Source organism: Crotalus tigris, unplaced genomic scaffold, assembly GCF_016545835.1.
Source record: "Crotalus tigris isolate CLP2741 ecotype Arizona unplaced genomic scaffold, ASM1654583v1 scf7180000020129.766959, whole genome shotgun sequence".
In the NCBI taxonomy this organism is placed as follows: Eukaryota; Metazoa; Chordata; class Lepidosauria; order Squamata; family Viperidae; genus Crotalus; species Crotalus tigris.
In genome coordinates, this window is record NW_024097870.1 from 565966 (window position 1) to 583336 (window position 17371).

General features: G+C 33.8%; 1 protein-coding gene across 5 annotated transcripts in view; it reads left to right on the forward strand.

The window, feature by feature from the left end:
* The window catches only part of FBXW7 (F-box and WD repeat domain containing 7), a 133336-nt gene that overhangs the window by 73016 nt on the left and 42949 nt on the right, over positions 1–17371 (forward strand). For 4 of the 5 annotated variants that reach the window (XM_039365577.1, XM_039365575.1, XM_039365574.1 and 1 more), the window contains one exon: positions 16298–16380. In XM_039365577.1, coding sequence (XP_039221511.1) covers positions 16298–16380 — 83 coding nt within the window. Of the gene's footprint in view, positions 1–13161; positions 13667–16297; positions 16381–17371 lie in introns of those variants that run through there. The other variant, XM_039365578.1, reaches the window with a different exon arrangement.

Consider the following 17371-nt stretch of genomic DNA (forward strand, 5'->3'; position numbering starts at 1 on the left):
GTGTCAGGGATAGGAGGAGCCAACATATTAGACTTTTGTCGGTAGCTTCACCTTCGTCGAGACTGGGTTAGGCTCTGACCCAGCAGGAGACGTGACCAGTTATCAGACTTAGTCTAATTGGTCAGGAAGATGAAGCAAACCCATTTGTGGATTCTCCATTATCGTGCTGAGAAAAAGCATTCAGGTAAGACAACACCCCCTCTAAATAATTTGTTGAAAATGCTTACCTAAGTTAATAATTTCTATAACTGTAGTATTAATTTTACATGCTTTCATGCATTCAAAAATAAAAAAATACTAGAAACTATATTTGTTAGTCTGTAGTAAGCAATAATATAGAATATACAATGAATGTATTTAATTCTTTGATGTTGTTTTTGTATAGTTTGTATTTACCTTCTAAAACAGGTCACTGAAAATGTAAAAAATCAGAAACAGCCAATAAAAATATTTTCTATATTTATTCCATAACCAATAAAATCTTTTTCACATTTATATATTTATTACACATTAAGAAATTAACCCCAAATTTATAAGATTATCTTTTTTCCTAGCCGTATGTTTGCAATAATATGGAAACAGTATTCCAAGAAGGGCCTGACCAAGACAAAAAAGAGTAAGAAAATTACTTTGGATTGTACGCTCAGCTAACATATCCCTTTTTAACCACCAACTGTTGGCTCATGTTCAGTTTGTGATCTACTAGAACACGAGTGTCAAACTCGCCGCATCATGTGACGTGTTGCAATATATTGCTACTTTTTTTGCATTGCCGGAGCTGGGGTGGGCGCGGCTTCTGTATGATGCAACCGGCCCATGGGCCCGCAGTTTGACACCCCTGTAATGGAACATTCAGATCCCTTTCACATGCTAAGCAAAAACTCCCTCATTCTCTATTTGTATCTCAACTTTTTCTTCTCAGACACAGATCTATGTTTCTTTGTGTCAAATGAACAAATTCTGTTCTGTTCAAGCTTGTTTAGATCTTTTTGAAACTTCTTAAGAGTTAGTCATTTGTCTTGCTTTTGTGCCCTGCATATTTGACAGCCATTCCCTCAAACTCTTCCTCCAGATCATTAAAAATGATAAATAACATAGGATCCCACACTGAGCTTCCAATTGATACTACAATTCATGCGGTTCTCCAGTCTGATGTGAATGTACTTCTGAGCATTCCATTCCAGCAAGCAATCCATTTCTTCTGTCACTTAGTCTATATTATTTTATTAGGATATTATGAGAAACTTTATTGAATGTATTCCTGAAGTCACAGTGTTTTATGACCCTAGCCTATTTCCCAATCTGTTAAGGTATTAATTTTGTCAGAAAAGAGGAATTCTTTTGAAGATAGGGCAACATTTGCTTTCCTCCATTTTTCCATTCCTGTTTTCAAGTAATTTTCAAAGATTTTAGTTCTGCCATATTCTCTACTGGTGTTCCCTATGATGTAAATTATCTCTTATTTTATTTTCTCCTTGTTTATCCTGAGCAGCTCTCTCCTTCAACTAATGATGGAGAATTAATGCTTTATTTTTCTTCTGAGAAAATATATAAATTTGAATAAGACATTCTGCCTTCTTACTCATTACTTTCCCACTTGTTTCTCCTTCCAATAGTCCTACAGACTTTTGCCTTTCCTTTTAAATTCTGACATACCTAAAAATAGCTTTTCTGTTTTGGGGCATTTCTAACAAGCCTCAATTCATGTCACAGTATATTATGGGAGGAATCTCCTACATTAGATTACAAGACATCCAGCAGCAGAGAAAAGTTCTAAATTATTCTAGGAAAGCAGTTGAAGTTAATAAAAAAAACTTAATTTCATTATTTCTGCAGACTGTACCCGTTAAGTTTTTATTTGTTTTTAATTGGACTACTTGTTTTTAAAAAGTATATTTGGTATTGCTTAAACTTGTTTCATTGTTCACAACTTGACTGCTTAGCAATGAAGTGCATGGATTCTATCTAGAGAGATGTTATATATAACTCTATAAAATTATTTGCATCCTTGGAATAACTACAAATTCAACAAGAGCAGTTCAGTACTATCTAATCCCCCCAGGAATCTCCCACAGTTTCTTAGAGTCTGCAACAGATTTTCCACTTATGCAGTGAACTAATAGCTCCAAAACCTTCAGTTCAACTGGCATTGTTCTAATTCTGATGAAATTGGAGCATGGTTTCAAATATCAGACTACCATTGTTGATCCCAATTTATAAACAAAGCTGGCATGGCTATGAAAGCCTGATTTATATGAAACAAGGTGGTTGAATATTAAAATCAGATCCATAGAAGTTAGCCACATCTAGATTATTTTTTCTAAATATTAATATCTCAATTTTTCATTTAGATAAATTAATGTTTGCTATTGCATTATATATTGTTGTTTTCATATGCAATAGAGCAGGAAATAAATATGTTATTAAAAACATCATTCAAGTACTTATAGCAAGTATTAACAATTTTTGAGACCTTTAGATGTTGTTTAATAATAAACTGACATGCTTTTCCATTAGTGAACATGTAGGGGCACTGCAACACTATAATAAAATAGTGTTGAGATGAATTGGTACAAATTCTGCAAGTATTTTGAGAATGTTGCAGAAATTATACTTTGTTAAACAAATTAAATTCTGGCTTTGCAAACATATGTATATTCTTTGCAAATTTTAGGTTTAAATATCGTATTCAAAATATTATTAGGTAGATTGGTATGGAAAAATAATCTTATTAAACTAATGCTAATTTTTCTATTTTCTTTCTCTTCTATTTGACCTAAACTGATTTGATGATAAGAAATATATAAATAAATCTTAATTAACATATTCTAAAAATTAATAAGTATAAGAATAATAATTAGTATTTATATTATCTATTCAGAGTAAAGATCTAGTTAAATCTAATAATCCAATGTATTTTTTTTTAAAAAAGAACATACAGAAAAATAATTCAGTATTTTTGGTATTCATTCCTTAATACTCTTTTCTCTATTTCTTTCACAGATGTACTGTGAAAACTGTTAATATCTCCTTTTTCCTCTCTAGCAGTGATTAATGAAAATTTATTATTTTTTATAAAGTATTGACTGTGACAGAGGTCCCCAACCTTTTGGGCACCAGGGGCCGGTTCCGTGAAGAGAGGTTTTTCTGCAGACCGGAGGGAGTGTGGTTTTGTGTGCTGCCTGCATCCCATGGATGGGGCTTTGCTTGTTTGTGCGGCCCAGTTGCTAGCATGTTGCGGCCCGGTACTGGTCCACAGACCATGGGTTGGGGATCCCTGGACTATGATATCTTGGCAGTCTTTGAGGACTGGTGATCATTTAGATATTATAATTAGCATACTAATTTGATTGGATTTATATGTTGTTTCTAGTGCAGTATATAATGAAAAATACTATATGTAGAAGTCAGGATTGTACAATACAAACTACATTTATTAGTTAAGATGTAAGGAAAAATGGCCAAAGCAGTTATTCTATAACAGGGGTAGGCAACCTTGGCTCTTTTATGACTCGTGGACTTCAACTCCCAGAATTCCTGAGCCAGCATGGTTCAACTTGGAAACCTCTCCCTTTCCCCTCAGCGTGGCTGGCTCAGGAATTCTGGGAGTTGAAGTCCACGAGTCATAAAAGAGCCAAGGTTGCCTACCCCTGTTCTATAACCATTAAAGTAAAACTACATTTTAAGAAAAAATAATAACATTGAGATAGGAAAAATATCAGCCCATATACACATTTCACTGTAATTTGTAGATGTATACTTTGGTTCAAATAAGGTTTCTTGGAATTAATGTAATATGTAGTATACAGATTTTACATATTTCCTGGATTCCATGGTCTTCATAATCGAATAGTTTTACAATTCAAACACTGAAATTATATGCATTGCTGAATCTAGCTTTATCCTAATCCAGCATCATTAATACTGGCAAGATAAATCTGTAAAGCTCCCAGACAAGGGATGATGATGGTGATGATGATAATGATGATGATTGCCTTCTGCTTCAGTGGGTGCCATAATTTTTATCTTTCACGACTAGCAATACAAATTATATAAATGTGTACAATACTGATAATACTGATTGTAAGATATTTGAATGCTTAACATAAACATGCTTTTATCATGGTTGGATTTTCAAGTAATCAAAGAATTGAGCAAGTATGTATGATTTTAAAAAAACAAAACTAACATTTCCTGAAGCTGAAGCATATATTGAAAATGCTTTTTGTTCCTTTTAGGGAGCCTTTGCAATCATTGGGAGGGGAAATAAATAAAAAGAAGAGTGCGTTCTCATTGAAAATAGAAAACCTTATAAGCAATAATGTACGATAATTTTTAAATATTGCTTTCATCATATCCTCTGTAGATCCCAATGATAATTTGTGAATAGACAACTTTTATAGGAAATTTCTGCCTTTTTTGGAAATAGACTGAATATGTAAATGATCGGTATGGCAATTGGCATATCATAGTACATCAGAAATAAACTGGAAAATGTGAAGAACTGATTCATGCATATTAACAAAAGCACCTTAGAATTTTTATTCAGCAATTGTACCCCTTCTTGAGTTTCATTCTTCCCATGGATCCCCCCTTCTTTAACTATCTGTTCAGGCCCTTTTATTTTTTCCCCAAACCTCCCCCATCTCTGTTCAATGGATAATCTGTAAAGTTCATGCTGCCACTGCTGCTTTGAGTGGGAGCATTGTTTTGCCCATTTCGTACCAGCTTTGTTATTGTGCAGTATTTTTCGGCTGTTTTTGCTCATTATCATACAGCTGGTATTTAGAAGAGTGAAGCAGGCAGAAGCTGCACTGTCTGCAAGTATAAGAAGTTCTTTTGCATTTGGGAAAGTGGCAGATGGGGCACGTGTTTTAAACGGATTTTGCTGATAGCAGACTACATTAAAAATCATTCTGAGAAAGACTAAGGTCAGCCTATGAATTCAGAACTTGAGAGGTATTCAGCTTTTGGAAACCCTTTTTAGAATATAAATTAACTCATGAAAGTGGAAAATGGCCTGTTTGCACAACTGCCTACTTAATTTTCCTATTTGATGATATGACTTATTCATTATCTATTAGCCTTTATTATCTCACTAAAAAGCAAAACATAAATATTTTAATAAAAATGATAGTTATAAATTTGGGAAATAATCATAAGACAATTGTAAAATATACCTTTGCACAATTGTAAAATATACCTATGTAGAACCCAAACATATTCAGTTTCAGAATTTCAGAGGACTACAGAGCGACTGCTGATAAAGAAATAGAGAGTATTGAACCAGAAATCTTACTCAGATCAACATCTTCCCATTTTGGGGGAGGGAGATTGTTTCTACTTGAAGATTGACTTTATCTAATATTAAACTGAACGTATTTAAACAAACTGCTTGCATAAATATTCTAGATCATATTCTATTAGATGATATTCATATAATTCTATTAATAGCTGCAATCAATAGGCATCCTTTAGAAACATTTTTGTCCTAAAACTCCAAAATCATCAGTAATGGGCTTGAATTAATTATTTAATAATTTATGTAAAGTCCAAAGTATAGTATAAATTTAGTCATGCATAACTTGAAAGATTCTGTTAAATTTGATTTATTTCTTAGGAATTATAATAGCAACATCATTAAGAAAAGAAGTGTAAACTTTATATTTTAAAGTAATAAGTATGAGATAAAAATAATAATAAATACGTTGACATTATAAAAATATAGAGAAATGATATAGTCAGAATTAAAAATTACCAATATAAATTATCAAAAGTAATTTAAGTAACCGTGACCTTTCAAAATAAAAGCTTTATTAGCTTTGAATTTGTCATCTGCTACATTTGAGTTTGTTTAGATCAGGGGTGTCAAACTGCTGGCCTGCGGGCCAGATTTGTCATGGTGAAACTGTGCCTACCCCATTGCTGGCAATGGAAAAAAAGTGATACATTGCGACATGTCAAGTGACAGTGCGAGTTTGACACCCCTGGTTTAGATGAACTGGAGATTTTGCTGTTAAATAATTAAAAAAAAAAGCAAGTTGCTGCAAAAGATCCTGACACTTAAAAGATTACAAAACATTTTCCCCTCCTACTCTAAAAAGACATTGAATTCAACTTAGTTGTTAAAAGATAGTAACTGTGAGTTCTAGTCCTTCCTTAGGCATGAAAGATGCCTGGATGACTTTAGACCAGTGGTTCTCAACCTTTTTAATGCCGTGACCCCCCAACCGGTCGTAAGTCGAGGACTACTCAACCGGTCGTAAGTCGAAGACTACTCAACTGGTGCAGCACCGTTTGCAGAATGGGACTTTTGGCAGGCTCAGCAGGGCAGAGACAGCCTGGACAATTCCTATTGGCTTTTGAAAGCCAATAGAATTAGACTCTATTCAAGAGAGTCTATTCTATTGGTTTTCAAAAGCCAATAGAATAAAAGGCAGTAGCACAGCTAAGGAAAAGGGGAAAAAAATGGCAGACTGCGTTGTTTGGCGACCACCGTGAAATGGTCGTTCGACCCCAAATGGTCGTTCGAACCACTGCTTTAGACCAATAACACACTCTCTCAGGGTTCTTAGGGAAAAATAGGTAAAAGAAGAAATGTATGTTTGCTGCCAGAAGTTATTTATACAAATAATAAAAGGTAGGATTAAAAAAAGATCTAACACCTCCCCCAAACCTTAGTTAATGGCTAGAGAAAGACCTATGAAAAAAGTGAAAGTGTAGTGCTGTGAATCAGGGTCTCTTCATGACTAAATCTCTTTTATCAGAATAAGAAGAGATTTAAAAGTCCTCTACTTTATAAATCATGGATAGAAAGTGTTCAAATAAATTTTGCCCACCAGCTTCAGGAGTATTTTCTGGTCTTGCAACATAGAAAAAAATAATTGATTTGATTTTTGATGAATTTTTTAACTTACCTTTTCAGTTGAAGTGTTGATCTGTATGAACTTTTATAAGACAGTAAATGATAATAAGTTTAAAAAAACTTCAAAAAACTTGCTATGACCTCTGCATTCTAGAGATTTGTTATTTTTGTAATTACTTCAGAGGGGTCACAGTTTGGATAAAGTAATATATATTAAAGTAGGATTTTGTTTTCTTTTTTTAAGAAAAATAATGTCACAACAGACAATAGGCATATGAAACAGAACATAATTTCCCTTCTTAATTTTTCTTGGATTTGCAGTATTTTCTGATCAGAAGGTGATCTGTAATAAGACATAGTCTAACCATATATTATGTAGACATACATCTACAACTGTAAGATAATGCAATATCACTTTGGTCTAGTGGTTAAGGCACCAGGCTAGAAAGCGAGAGACTAAGTCCTTCCTTAGCCACGAAAGCCCAAGTATACCTTCTACTTCCTTAAAAGACACAGAATAAAACCTTATCAGCTAACCAAGCAAAAAATAAATATTTTTACTTTGAACTGCTTAGTCAAAATAAATTTCTAAGCATTTTTGAGAACTTTTTTCACTAGACTGCTTTGGCTTCTGTGATTTGAGTAATCCAAGGAAAGGTTCATCTGAAAAAGGGCTGTTTGTCACCTATATGTGGATGTGATAACAGCATATAATTATATTTCACTGCTCTATTACAGCAATGTAATCTCTTAATATAGGAACTTGGACAAGCTTTTAAGCTTTTGTTCTTACCTCCATAATAATAAAGTAGCATTCCTGAAATTCTGGTATCTTTTTTTTAATCTGGCATACCACAGAGGACTGACAGCCCTAGACCAGGGGTAGGCAACCTCGGCTCTTTTATGACTCATGGACTTCAACTCCCAGAATTCTTGAGTCAGCATAGAGTCCATGAGTCATAAAAGAGCCGAGGTTGCCTACCCCTACCCTCGATGAACAGCTCACCAGATCGTTAGGAAAAACCCTAAGCTCTTGCCGAATCCTCCAGGTCCATTACTGCATGGGACAGACCTATCTAATGGTTCTTCCTAATTAAGGGTGGAGTAGCACTAGCAAGCTGCAACACAATTAAAAACTAATCTGATCATGGCAGAGGAATAATAGTAACATCTTTATCTTCAAATCATGTTGCAATGCCCCGAGATAAAAAAAACAACAGATCATGTGTTTCTTTTAGGAAACTACAGGATCTTAATGTTTTTCAATCAAGATCATAACTGATAGAATAGGTCTATGTTCTGTGTTATCCAGAGACTGTTAAAATCCTCAAGGACTATCAAATTTAGGAATTCCACTGCCAACTTGTACCGTATTTTCCGGCGTATAAGACGACTTTCTAAAGTGTGGAAATCGGCGCTGAAGTCAGGGGTCATCTTATACGCCGGGTTGCCTTATACGCCGGAAAATACAGTACATATAATTATCTTTTGCATCAAGGTCTCACATCCAGTTTAAATGCATTATGGAACCTCTGAAAGCCATCGAGGTTTCCCAAATGACAACCACTACCTCATCTTCCTTGCTGGAGTCCAAACTAGTATCACATAGGAAATCCAGACAGGCATAATTTTGAAAGAGAAACACTGGCCTTCTGGTCTACCCAGGTCTCATCTATATATGGAAGATAGACTGCTTTTTCCATGATAATTTATAAGGAAACTGTTATTGCAACTATTCTAGCCTTTAATAGCAACAACCAAGAACAAGGACTATCAGTAAAGGGTATAAAACTGTTGCAAGACCTTTGCTAGTGCAAGCTTTAGGAATAGCTTTCTACTTTCCCAACATTCATCCTTTAACTGGAGAGAGCAAAGGAAATAAAGATTTTTTTGTTCCTTTTTTTTTTTTACCAAAATAAATGAGATGACAACTATATATCCGTTTTAGACTTCATTTTAAGGGCTCATTTTAAGTAATGTACCTTCTATACTATACTATACTAATACTATATAGTACAGCTCTGAATCTGCCTGTCTGCCTGTCTCTCTGTCTGTCTTCCTAAACCACCATGGCAGTTTTAAGACATTCAGATGATAGTCTATATGCTTTCAAAATTTTTGACTATACCAGGATAAATGGAGCAACTATTTTAAGATACTGGTAATGAAGAAATTATGGATTGGAACTTAATATTAGTTCCTCAGTTTTTGGATTTTGGCTTCCTAATAAGTTTTCCTCCTTCCCCTTCTCATATAATTTTTATAATTAATAATTTAGCCTTTATATTTGCTAACTTTAAATTTTAAAAATTGTTCTTGTCTAAACTATTTAAAAGTAAATCATCTGCACTTACTTAGGTTGCAGCTTGAGGGAGCTGATTGCCTTCTCTAACAACTCAGAATATTTTTGATTCCTTCATCCTCACCTGATTCCTGTTTGTCCCTGATTTATTTATTATTATTACTGGAAAGTTGTTAGCTTTAAATAATTATTTGTTTTTGACAGACTATTAATCTAGGCACCTCAATTCTGTATGTAAATTATGGATATAAAACTTTCATTTCTTCCCTCCTTACTATGAGACAACAGCCTAATTTCATGTTAATTTTAATTTTATTGTCTTATTTAATATCAGCTTTTCCCTGAACATTACCTATTTTGGAGAATTTGTCATAATAAAATGAAACAGAGAGGTCCATTAAACTATGCTACATAAGTGTTTTGAAGAAAATAGAGATATATCTGAAAAAATGATTGAAATAGTATTAATTTCTTACTTCCTCTAGAATTTTGTTTTAACTGCCAGCAAGATACAGAATATATCTAATAACTGTATCAAGAATCATTGGAGAGACAAGGTGCAATAACTCTGATTTACTATTTTTTATGGCATATCATTATTACAATAATTTTGTAAGAGATATATATATACACTGTATAATTCGGACTAAATATAGAGTTATTTTTAACCATTTATTTGGACTTGGACAGTTGAGCACAGGGAGGAAGACTCTGGACAAATCTTTTCCCTGACATATTAGATTAAAGGACATAAAGTGAACATTTTGTTTGACTTTCCCCACAGCAAGGCCTACAAGTCTGTCATCTCACCACTTCATTGACAAAGATATTTTTTAACTTTTTAAGTGGTTTGAATCTAGGATGTGTATTCTGCCATTGAGTTACTTTTTGTCTATAAATACTAAACTACCTGTTTTGTTCTAAACTGGATACTGTACTGACTGATATTTCAAATAGATTTTTCCAGATATATTTATTTACTCTATTATTATATCTAATTTATTAGATTTTGTCTTGACTTTATTACTATATAAGTAACTCAAGATGATAATCATACATAATATTCCTTTCTTCTAGTAACCATATGAGGGGGGTGGGCTCAGATAGCGGGTGGCATGAACTCACCAAGATGGCTTTTATGCTTAAGGAGGGACTAAAACTCACTGTCTCCGGTTTATAGGCCAGCACATTAACCTCTACACCAAACAGGTTCTATTATTTGTGAATTATGCATGTATGTGCGTATGTGAATATATATGTATGTATGCAGTATACAGTATATACTGTATTAGTGCCCCATGTTTATCCTGGGGTACATATTTTGTACTCTCCCATTCTAAACTGTTCCTGAAATGAAAGAATATAGAAACAAGTTTTTCATTCTCTAATATTAGTGGAAAATCAGATTTTCATCAGAAAATTTGTTATCAGTGTTTTGAATTATAAAGGTAACTACATAAACTGGCTTCCTATTCTATACTTAATTTCCAATATTCAGAGGTATTGTGGATGGGAGGAATGATGTCACTGACCAGGGAAGAACAGAAAACAGACTCCCACTATCTGTCCTTATGAGATTGTAATTAGACGAGAATAAACATGCAATGCTGTATGCCATTAGTTACTCCAATGTATATAAATAACCCTTTCTATATAGAATTTTGAAAGCCAGTCTGGTATAGTTGTTAAGGCATCAGGCTAGAAATCAGGAGACTATGAGTTCTGGCCCTGCCTTAGGCACAAAGCCAGATGGGTGAACTTGGGCCAGTCACATTCTCTTAGCATTAGGAAGAGGCAATGGTAAACCACTTCTAAAAAAACCTTGCCAAGAAAGCTAAAGGCAGTCTCTAAGAATTGGACACAACTGAACAGAAGAAAACAATACAGAATTATATCTTATTTTTCATATTATGGCAAGAACTGTACTGTTTCAGGACTGTATGCTAAGCAATAGTATAAAGAGCAAACATATAGCAATCATGAAATGGTTTAAATATCTCTTAGTCTCTGCAGCATCATTGTTACCTAATACAGTAGTCCTCGACTTACGACCACAATTGAGCCAAAATTTCTGTTGCTAAGAGAGACAGTTAAGTGAGTTTTGCCCCACTTTATGACTTTCTTGCTACAGTTGTTAAGTGAATCTGCTATTATTAATTTAGTAACAGTTGTTAAGTAAAGTCCCCATTGACTTTGATTGTAAGGTCTCAAAAGGTGATCACATGACCGTGGGACACTGCAACTGTAATAAATATAAGCCAATTGCCAAACATCTGAATTTTGATCACATGATTGTTGGATGCTGCAAGAGTCATAAATGGGGAAAACAATCATATGTCACTTATTTCAGTGCTGTTGTAAGCTTGAGGTCACTAAACAAATTGTTGTAAAACGAGGACTTGCATATATAATATGTATGATTCTTACATTTCCTATAATTGGAATCAACAGAATGGTGCAAATGTATCACAACAGTCATGGTGTGTGGAGTTGTTTGCTAATAGATAGTAAGTTAGAAACTCACATATTATATGCACACTTTAAAAAAAACCAAGAAACATTTTTAGCATAACAAATTGAAAGGAATTTTATTCAAGTAAATAATAGACTGTAGACAAATTAAGTAGCATTTTTAAAAAACCAGAAGGATTTTCTTACTGTTTTGTACTACAGTACGAGGGAGGGAAAGTACAGTGTGTTAATGGCAAGGATGCCATCTGGGAAACTATGAACATACCTTCCACACAAGTGCCATACTGCAGTTATTAACAGTAGAGAAAGCATCATGTTCAGAACATGTGATAGTTCTACTTGATTTAGCAAACTTCTGCTGATCATTTTATGTTTGTGCATCTAGAATATACTATATAATGTTATACTGCATTTATCTCCCTGCAGTATAAATCATTCTCCTTTTATAGATGTTGAACTGCTGGGTTTTGACAAATCCTGTTAGCTCTTTGTAGCAATGACCATGGCTTTGTCCATGATTGTTTAGAGTGAAGTTGGTTTATTCCTCTCAAACAAAATCAACATAAGAAATCAAGAACTTCCAATTTGTGTCTTGTTTTGAGTTGATACATTTAAAAAAAAAAAAAACTTAGTTCCTTGTCTTTCTTTTATTAGTGAGCTGTATTTACTAATAGTAGGAACTAATCAAAGGGAACAGGGCATTGCTTGTTTCCTGATAGAATATGCAAGCCTTCCCTTTGATTGCCCCTTCTTAATAGGCTACTGTGGGGTGGTTGTTGCGAAGTTGTGTCCGACCCATCACGATCCCATGGGCAACGTTCCTCAAAGCCTTCCTGTCCTCTAAAGTGTAATGTCACATGACTCCTGAGATATTCAGTTAAATTTCTAAGTATATTTCATTTTTTATCTGTAATTTCATACCTTCTGAGTAAAAGCTACAATTAGTATATCTTAAAAGATTTAAAAACACACTTTAAAAAAAAGTGTGATGGAAGCAAGTTACCACGGAAAGTCATAGAATAAATATTTTTCAGCTTAGTTTTAACCAAAAAGCAACTAGAAAACATTTTCCTCATGCCACATTTAAGGTGAATTAGATGATCTCATTTTGGAATGGCAGCTTAATATTTATATCTTCCTGGTAGATGATGCTTAGTAAGATTGGACTGAATATTAAATATTCCAAAATCATGAGTTTTTCTCAAATAAGAAATGAGATTGCTAAAAGGAATGCTTATCTCAGGCTATTACACAATTAACTGTTCTTTATGGAGCATTTTCTATATCCATTAGGTTTGGCTTGAAGGTGCAGACAGCTTGCCTGAGGGCCACAGTACACTTGTAATGAGAGAAAATTAACTTGTTTGCTGCAGCTGGCAATTTAGAATTAGCCAGTACTATTCTGCTTGCCTAAAACGAGGGAGATAAATTATTGGCCTCGGAACGATAGAGTTTCCGTGTTTCCCCAGTCCCAGTGGCCAGTGTGAGCAAGGCATGAGGCTCCTTTAATTTCCTGCCGAAGTCCTTCCCATGCTGTATGCTCACAGGCTCCTTGGAACTGAGCACCATGTAATTGATGTGCAGTCTGCATTGCTGAAACTTGGACTGCACCATTCTCAGCGTGAGGGAAGATGTAATCCGATCTCTCTGCGCCGCCGAGGGAGGAATCAGTTCAGTCAAGGCTTTGACTGGGCAAAGTCTCCTCCAATAATCTTCCCTCCCGATCTCATTATTCCCTCAAGTTCTTCTTCGACAAGCCCTGCGTATGTATGTGTGCCGGGAGAAGCTGTTGGATCGCGAGCTTCCTTGTCGTTCGCAGTGGAGTTTGGCTGCTGGTTCTGTTGCCCAGTCTTCCTTTTCTGACGTGCCCGAGCATGTCCACATTAGAGTCTGTGACATACCTACCTGAAAAAGGTTTATATTGTCAGCGACTACCAAGCAGCCGAATACTTGGCACGGAATCTCTAAAGGGAAAAAATACCGACAACATGGGCTTCTACGGCACTTTAAAGATGATTTTTTACAAAGTAAGTAACTCGCGCGCTTTTGAAAGAGGCATTATTATTCTCTATGTTAGGGAGAAGAGGAAGGGAGGAAAAATCCGTATCATTGTAGATGGCTGCAGTATCTCCTTAGTTGCCCCCCTCCTCTTAGTGGATGGCTGGATGCTTAAAATTATCTGTGCTGGATAAAGGCAAATAACGAAAAGGCTCAGTGAGATGAGAAATGCTTTTATTTAAAAAACTGCATGAAAAATCAGGAAAAGATCATATATACCTTCGACTGAAATGGGTCTTCACATTCAGCTCAGCGCTTTAAGCTTGTTTCTAATTAGACCTCCCGTATTCTCTTTCGCGTATTGTCTTCAAAAGTATTTTATTTTTATTTTATTAATGCTGCTGACCTTGAAAGCAAATAATTCTTATGCTTCTATGTTAATATTTGCATCGGGGAGGAATTTTAAAGATGTGCCTGGTGCATTCCTAATAGCAGTGCAGAAAACAGGCTACAGGATTTGTTCTTTCAGATAATAATGCTAATACTATATAATACTTTCCTATAGGATTCAAATGTTTTCATGAGTATTTATGAATCATGTTTTACATTATGTAGTAGCTCTGCATTAGATTATTCTGAAGGGAATAAACTTTACAGGATGGTGTATGATAATTTATTAGGATCTTTTTTTTAATACAATGTGCATTGCAGAGCTATTGCATATTTTACAATCTAGACTAAATAGGGATAGAAAATTTTTAATACAAATATTGAGAAAATGAGAGTTTGATAACATTCTTTGGCAACTATAGAACGTGTTTAGAATATATCCTGTACTTCTGAGACAATGAAGTTGTGTTTAACATGGGAGTTCATGTTACAGTTCTGACTCCCTAAATTTGCCTGAAGAATTTTTTTTTGTGAACGTCTTTTTAATATTAAACTAACTCATAAGAGCATCAAATTAAAGATTGAAAACATTTTCCTGAATAAACACGTCAATGTTAATATAGGGTTGGTCTATATAGTAAAATAAGTAATTCTTTTCCAGTGGTTTCCTTATTCTCCTGCACATGGGTAAAAATATGGTTTCTGTTATTCTGTGTCTTGTTTTAAAGAAGAGGCATCCTTGCAAAGAAAAATGTTTTCTCATTTTGATTTTTAATTCTGTGTGGTAACATGCGGAGTTATGCTCCATATGAGCCAGAATCATACAGATAGATTAACTATAAGAACAGCTTCATTACTGAGAAAGTGAAATGAGTATGCATAGCAATTTACATAGAATATTGTCCAAAATCAAATGTAATACATTGGGTGAAAGGACATAAGTACATTTTAAAGCTTTGGAAATTTTTACTGTATCTGTGTTATTGGTACCAAAGCATCAGTACCAGCTTAATGATTAGTACATATCCACTTAATAGGAGAAAAATAAATAATTTGCTTTGAAGGATAGCGTGCCTTGAACATTACAAAGACCATTTTCAAAAACCAATATGAAAATATTGGTATGATAGCAATTATTTAAAACATTATATAATATCTACAATAATAAAATCCATCAAATTTAATATTCATCATTCTGCTCAAGCATATTATGCCATGTTACTTAGCCAGTGTAGCAAGTTATGGCTGCATTGGTCAAATTTGAAAAGTTTGCATTTTAAATAGATTTTAATAAACCTGTTCTAAGCAATTTTATACAGTAATAAAACTATAAAATTCTTGCATACAGATTTAATTTCAATTCCTTGCCCTAGCAGTTTCTAAAAATCATTGAGCGTATTAACATTTAATAATTTGTTTGACTCAATATGCTGATTGCTAGGTATATTTTCTTTATAGTAGATGTACTTTAAAAACAAAACCTTTTAAGAAATTCTCTGGAGTCAAATCTTCATACATTCACACTACCCTCCCACATTCTCATTAGGAAAAAAAATAGTTTTATTAAATCTATCAATAGGAGTTAGAAATACAAGGAACATCTCATGGAATTTAATGTCCTTGATTTCTTTTCATGAAATGTTTCTCAAATAATTATGCAAGAATCTTCTTAAATTTATTCATTCGGTTGTAGGCCACCTGAGTCCTTAACTCTGAACAACTTACAATTAAAAAGAAATAAAAAAAAACAAATATGAAAGAACACAGCTGACAAAAAACTAAAACAAAATCATAGGACTTCCATAACCATCCTGTTCCAAGGCCTGGGAGAATAAGCAGGATTTTAATCTTTTTCAGAAAGTTATTAAAGTGGAGGCAATGTGGATCACATTTTAATCTCATCTTCCTTCATATTTTTATGCATTTTTTTTATTCTGAGCAACTTAAAATGCTAGTACTTATAAATCTATGTAACTAGATTATAGAAGACAAATTATAATGTACAATTGTGTAGAAATAAATATAGCAAATATTCTGGGAGCCTAGTAATTATGGCATGCAAGATTACACAGAAAGTTGTCTGATTAGTGAAATTGTTTCATTTTTTATTTTTTTAACTATAAATCAGAGTGTTCATTCAAAGAGACTAAGGGGTTGATAAAAAGAGAGGGTTTTTTTCAAAGTAATATAAATGAAAATATCACTCTGTTCATTATAGTTCTACCTTAAGGTGGAAAGCTAACATCTTTTTTTCTTGTCCAATTTTACAGATGAAAAGAAAGTTAGACCATGGCTCGGAGGTCCGTTCTTTCTCACTGGGAAAGAAACCCTGTAAAGTGTCAGAATATACAAGGTAATTTGGTGTAATAAGCTGTCATCTGTGTTAAGATACATTATCATATGCTGTCCAGGCACCTATTTCATGTTTATACTCAAACAAAAACCCCGTTCTCTGCAAAGGATTGAAATTTGACATTTAAGTGCTAACTGCAGAAATATTTTAATTCTAAATTAGAAATAATGGGTTTTATAAAACTGTCCCCATGCAAAGACTCTTGCAGGTCAGGACACTTAACAGTTTACTGGATTGTTTGAAATATAGAATTGACAATATATCTGATGCTAATCATAACTTTCTTGCATGCAATAGCATGATACTTCGTGACTCATTGAATTATAACCATAAAAAGAGTGCGGAATTCCATTTATAAATTAAAGCAACATACATTCATCATGAACCAGCCTTGTCAGTTTATCAACCCTTTAATTTCTTTTGGCCAGGAATTTCAGTATCAGTGCATTCAGTTCAGCTTTACTACTAACTGGTTGCCATAACAACTAAATACAGTTCTGCTGCATTTTGTCGTGTACAAATGTGCATCACTGGAACACTTGCTTTACAGGCTATTATTTAAATATAAATTCTTTTCTAAATTCTTTATGAATTGAAATATATTCATTTATATGTTATTCACAATTACTTCTTCAATACGGTTAACTCTAAGAAATAAAAAAAATATCTGTCATATTCGGAGTTTCCTGAACTGCAAGATGGGCAGCAAATAAATTTGATAAATATTTGTATGACCTCCCAGCTTTCAAAAGTGTGACTCTGGACTTACCTTGAGGCTGAAGTTAACATTAAAAATATGAGAACTTCTTCATTCTAGCCTCATTGGTTCTAATGGTTTCTAATTTTGGGGAAAAATAATATAGATGCTTCTATAAAACAATGCATTTTAAAGACAATATTACTATGAGGCAGTGTTACTTTTTGGATTTGAATGACAGACGGAATATTTGAAATTGATTTCACATTTAATAATCTGTACCAATAAAATCAA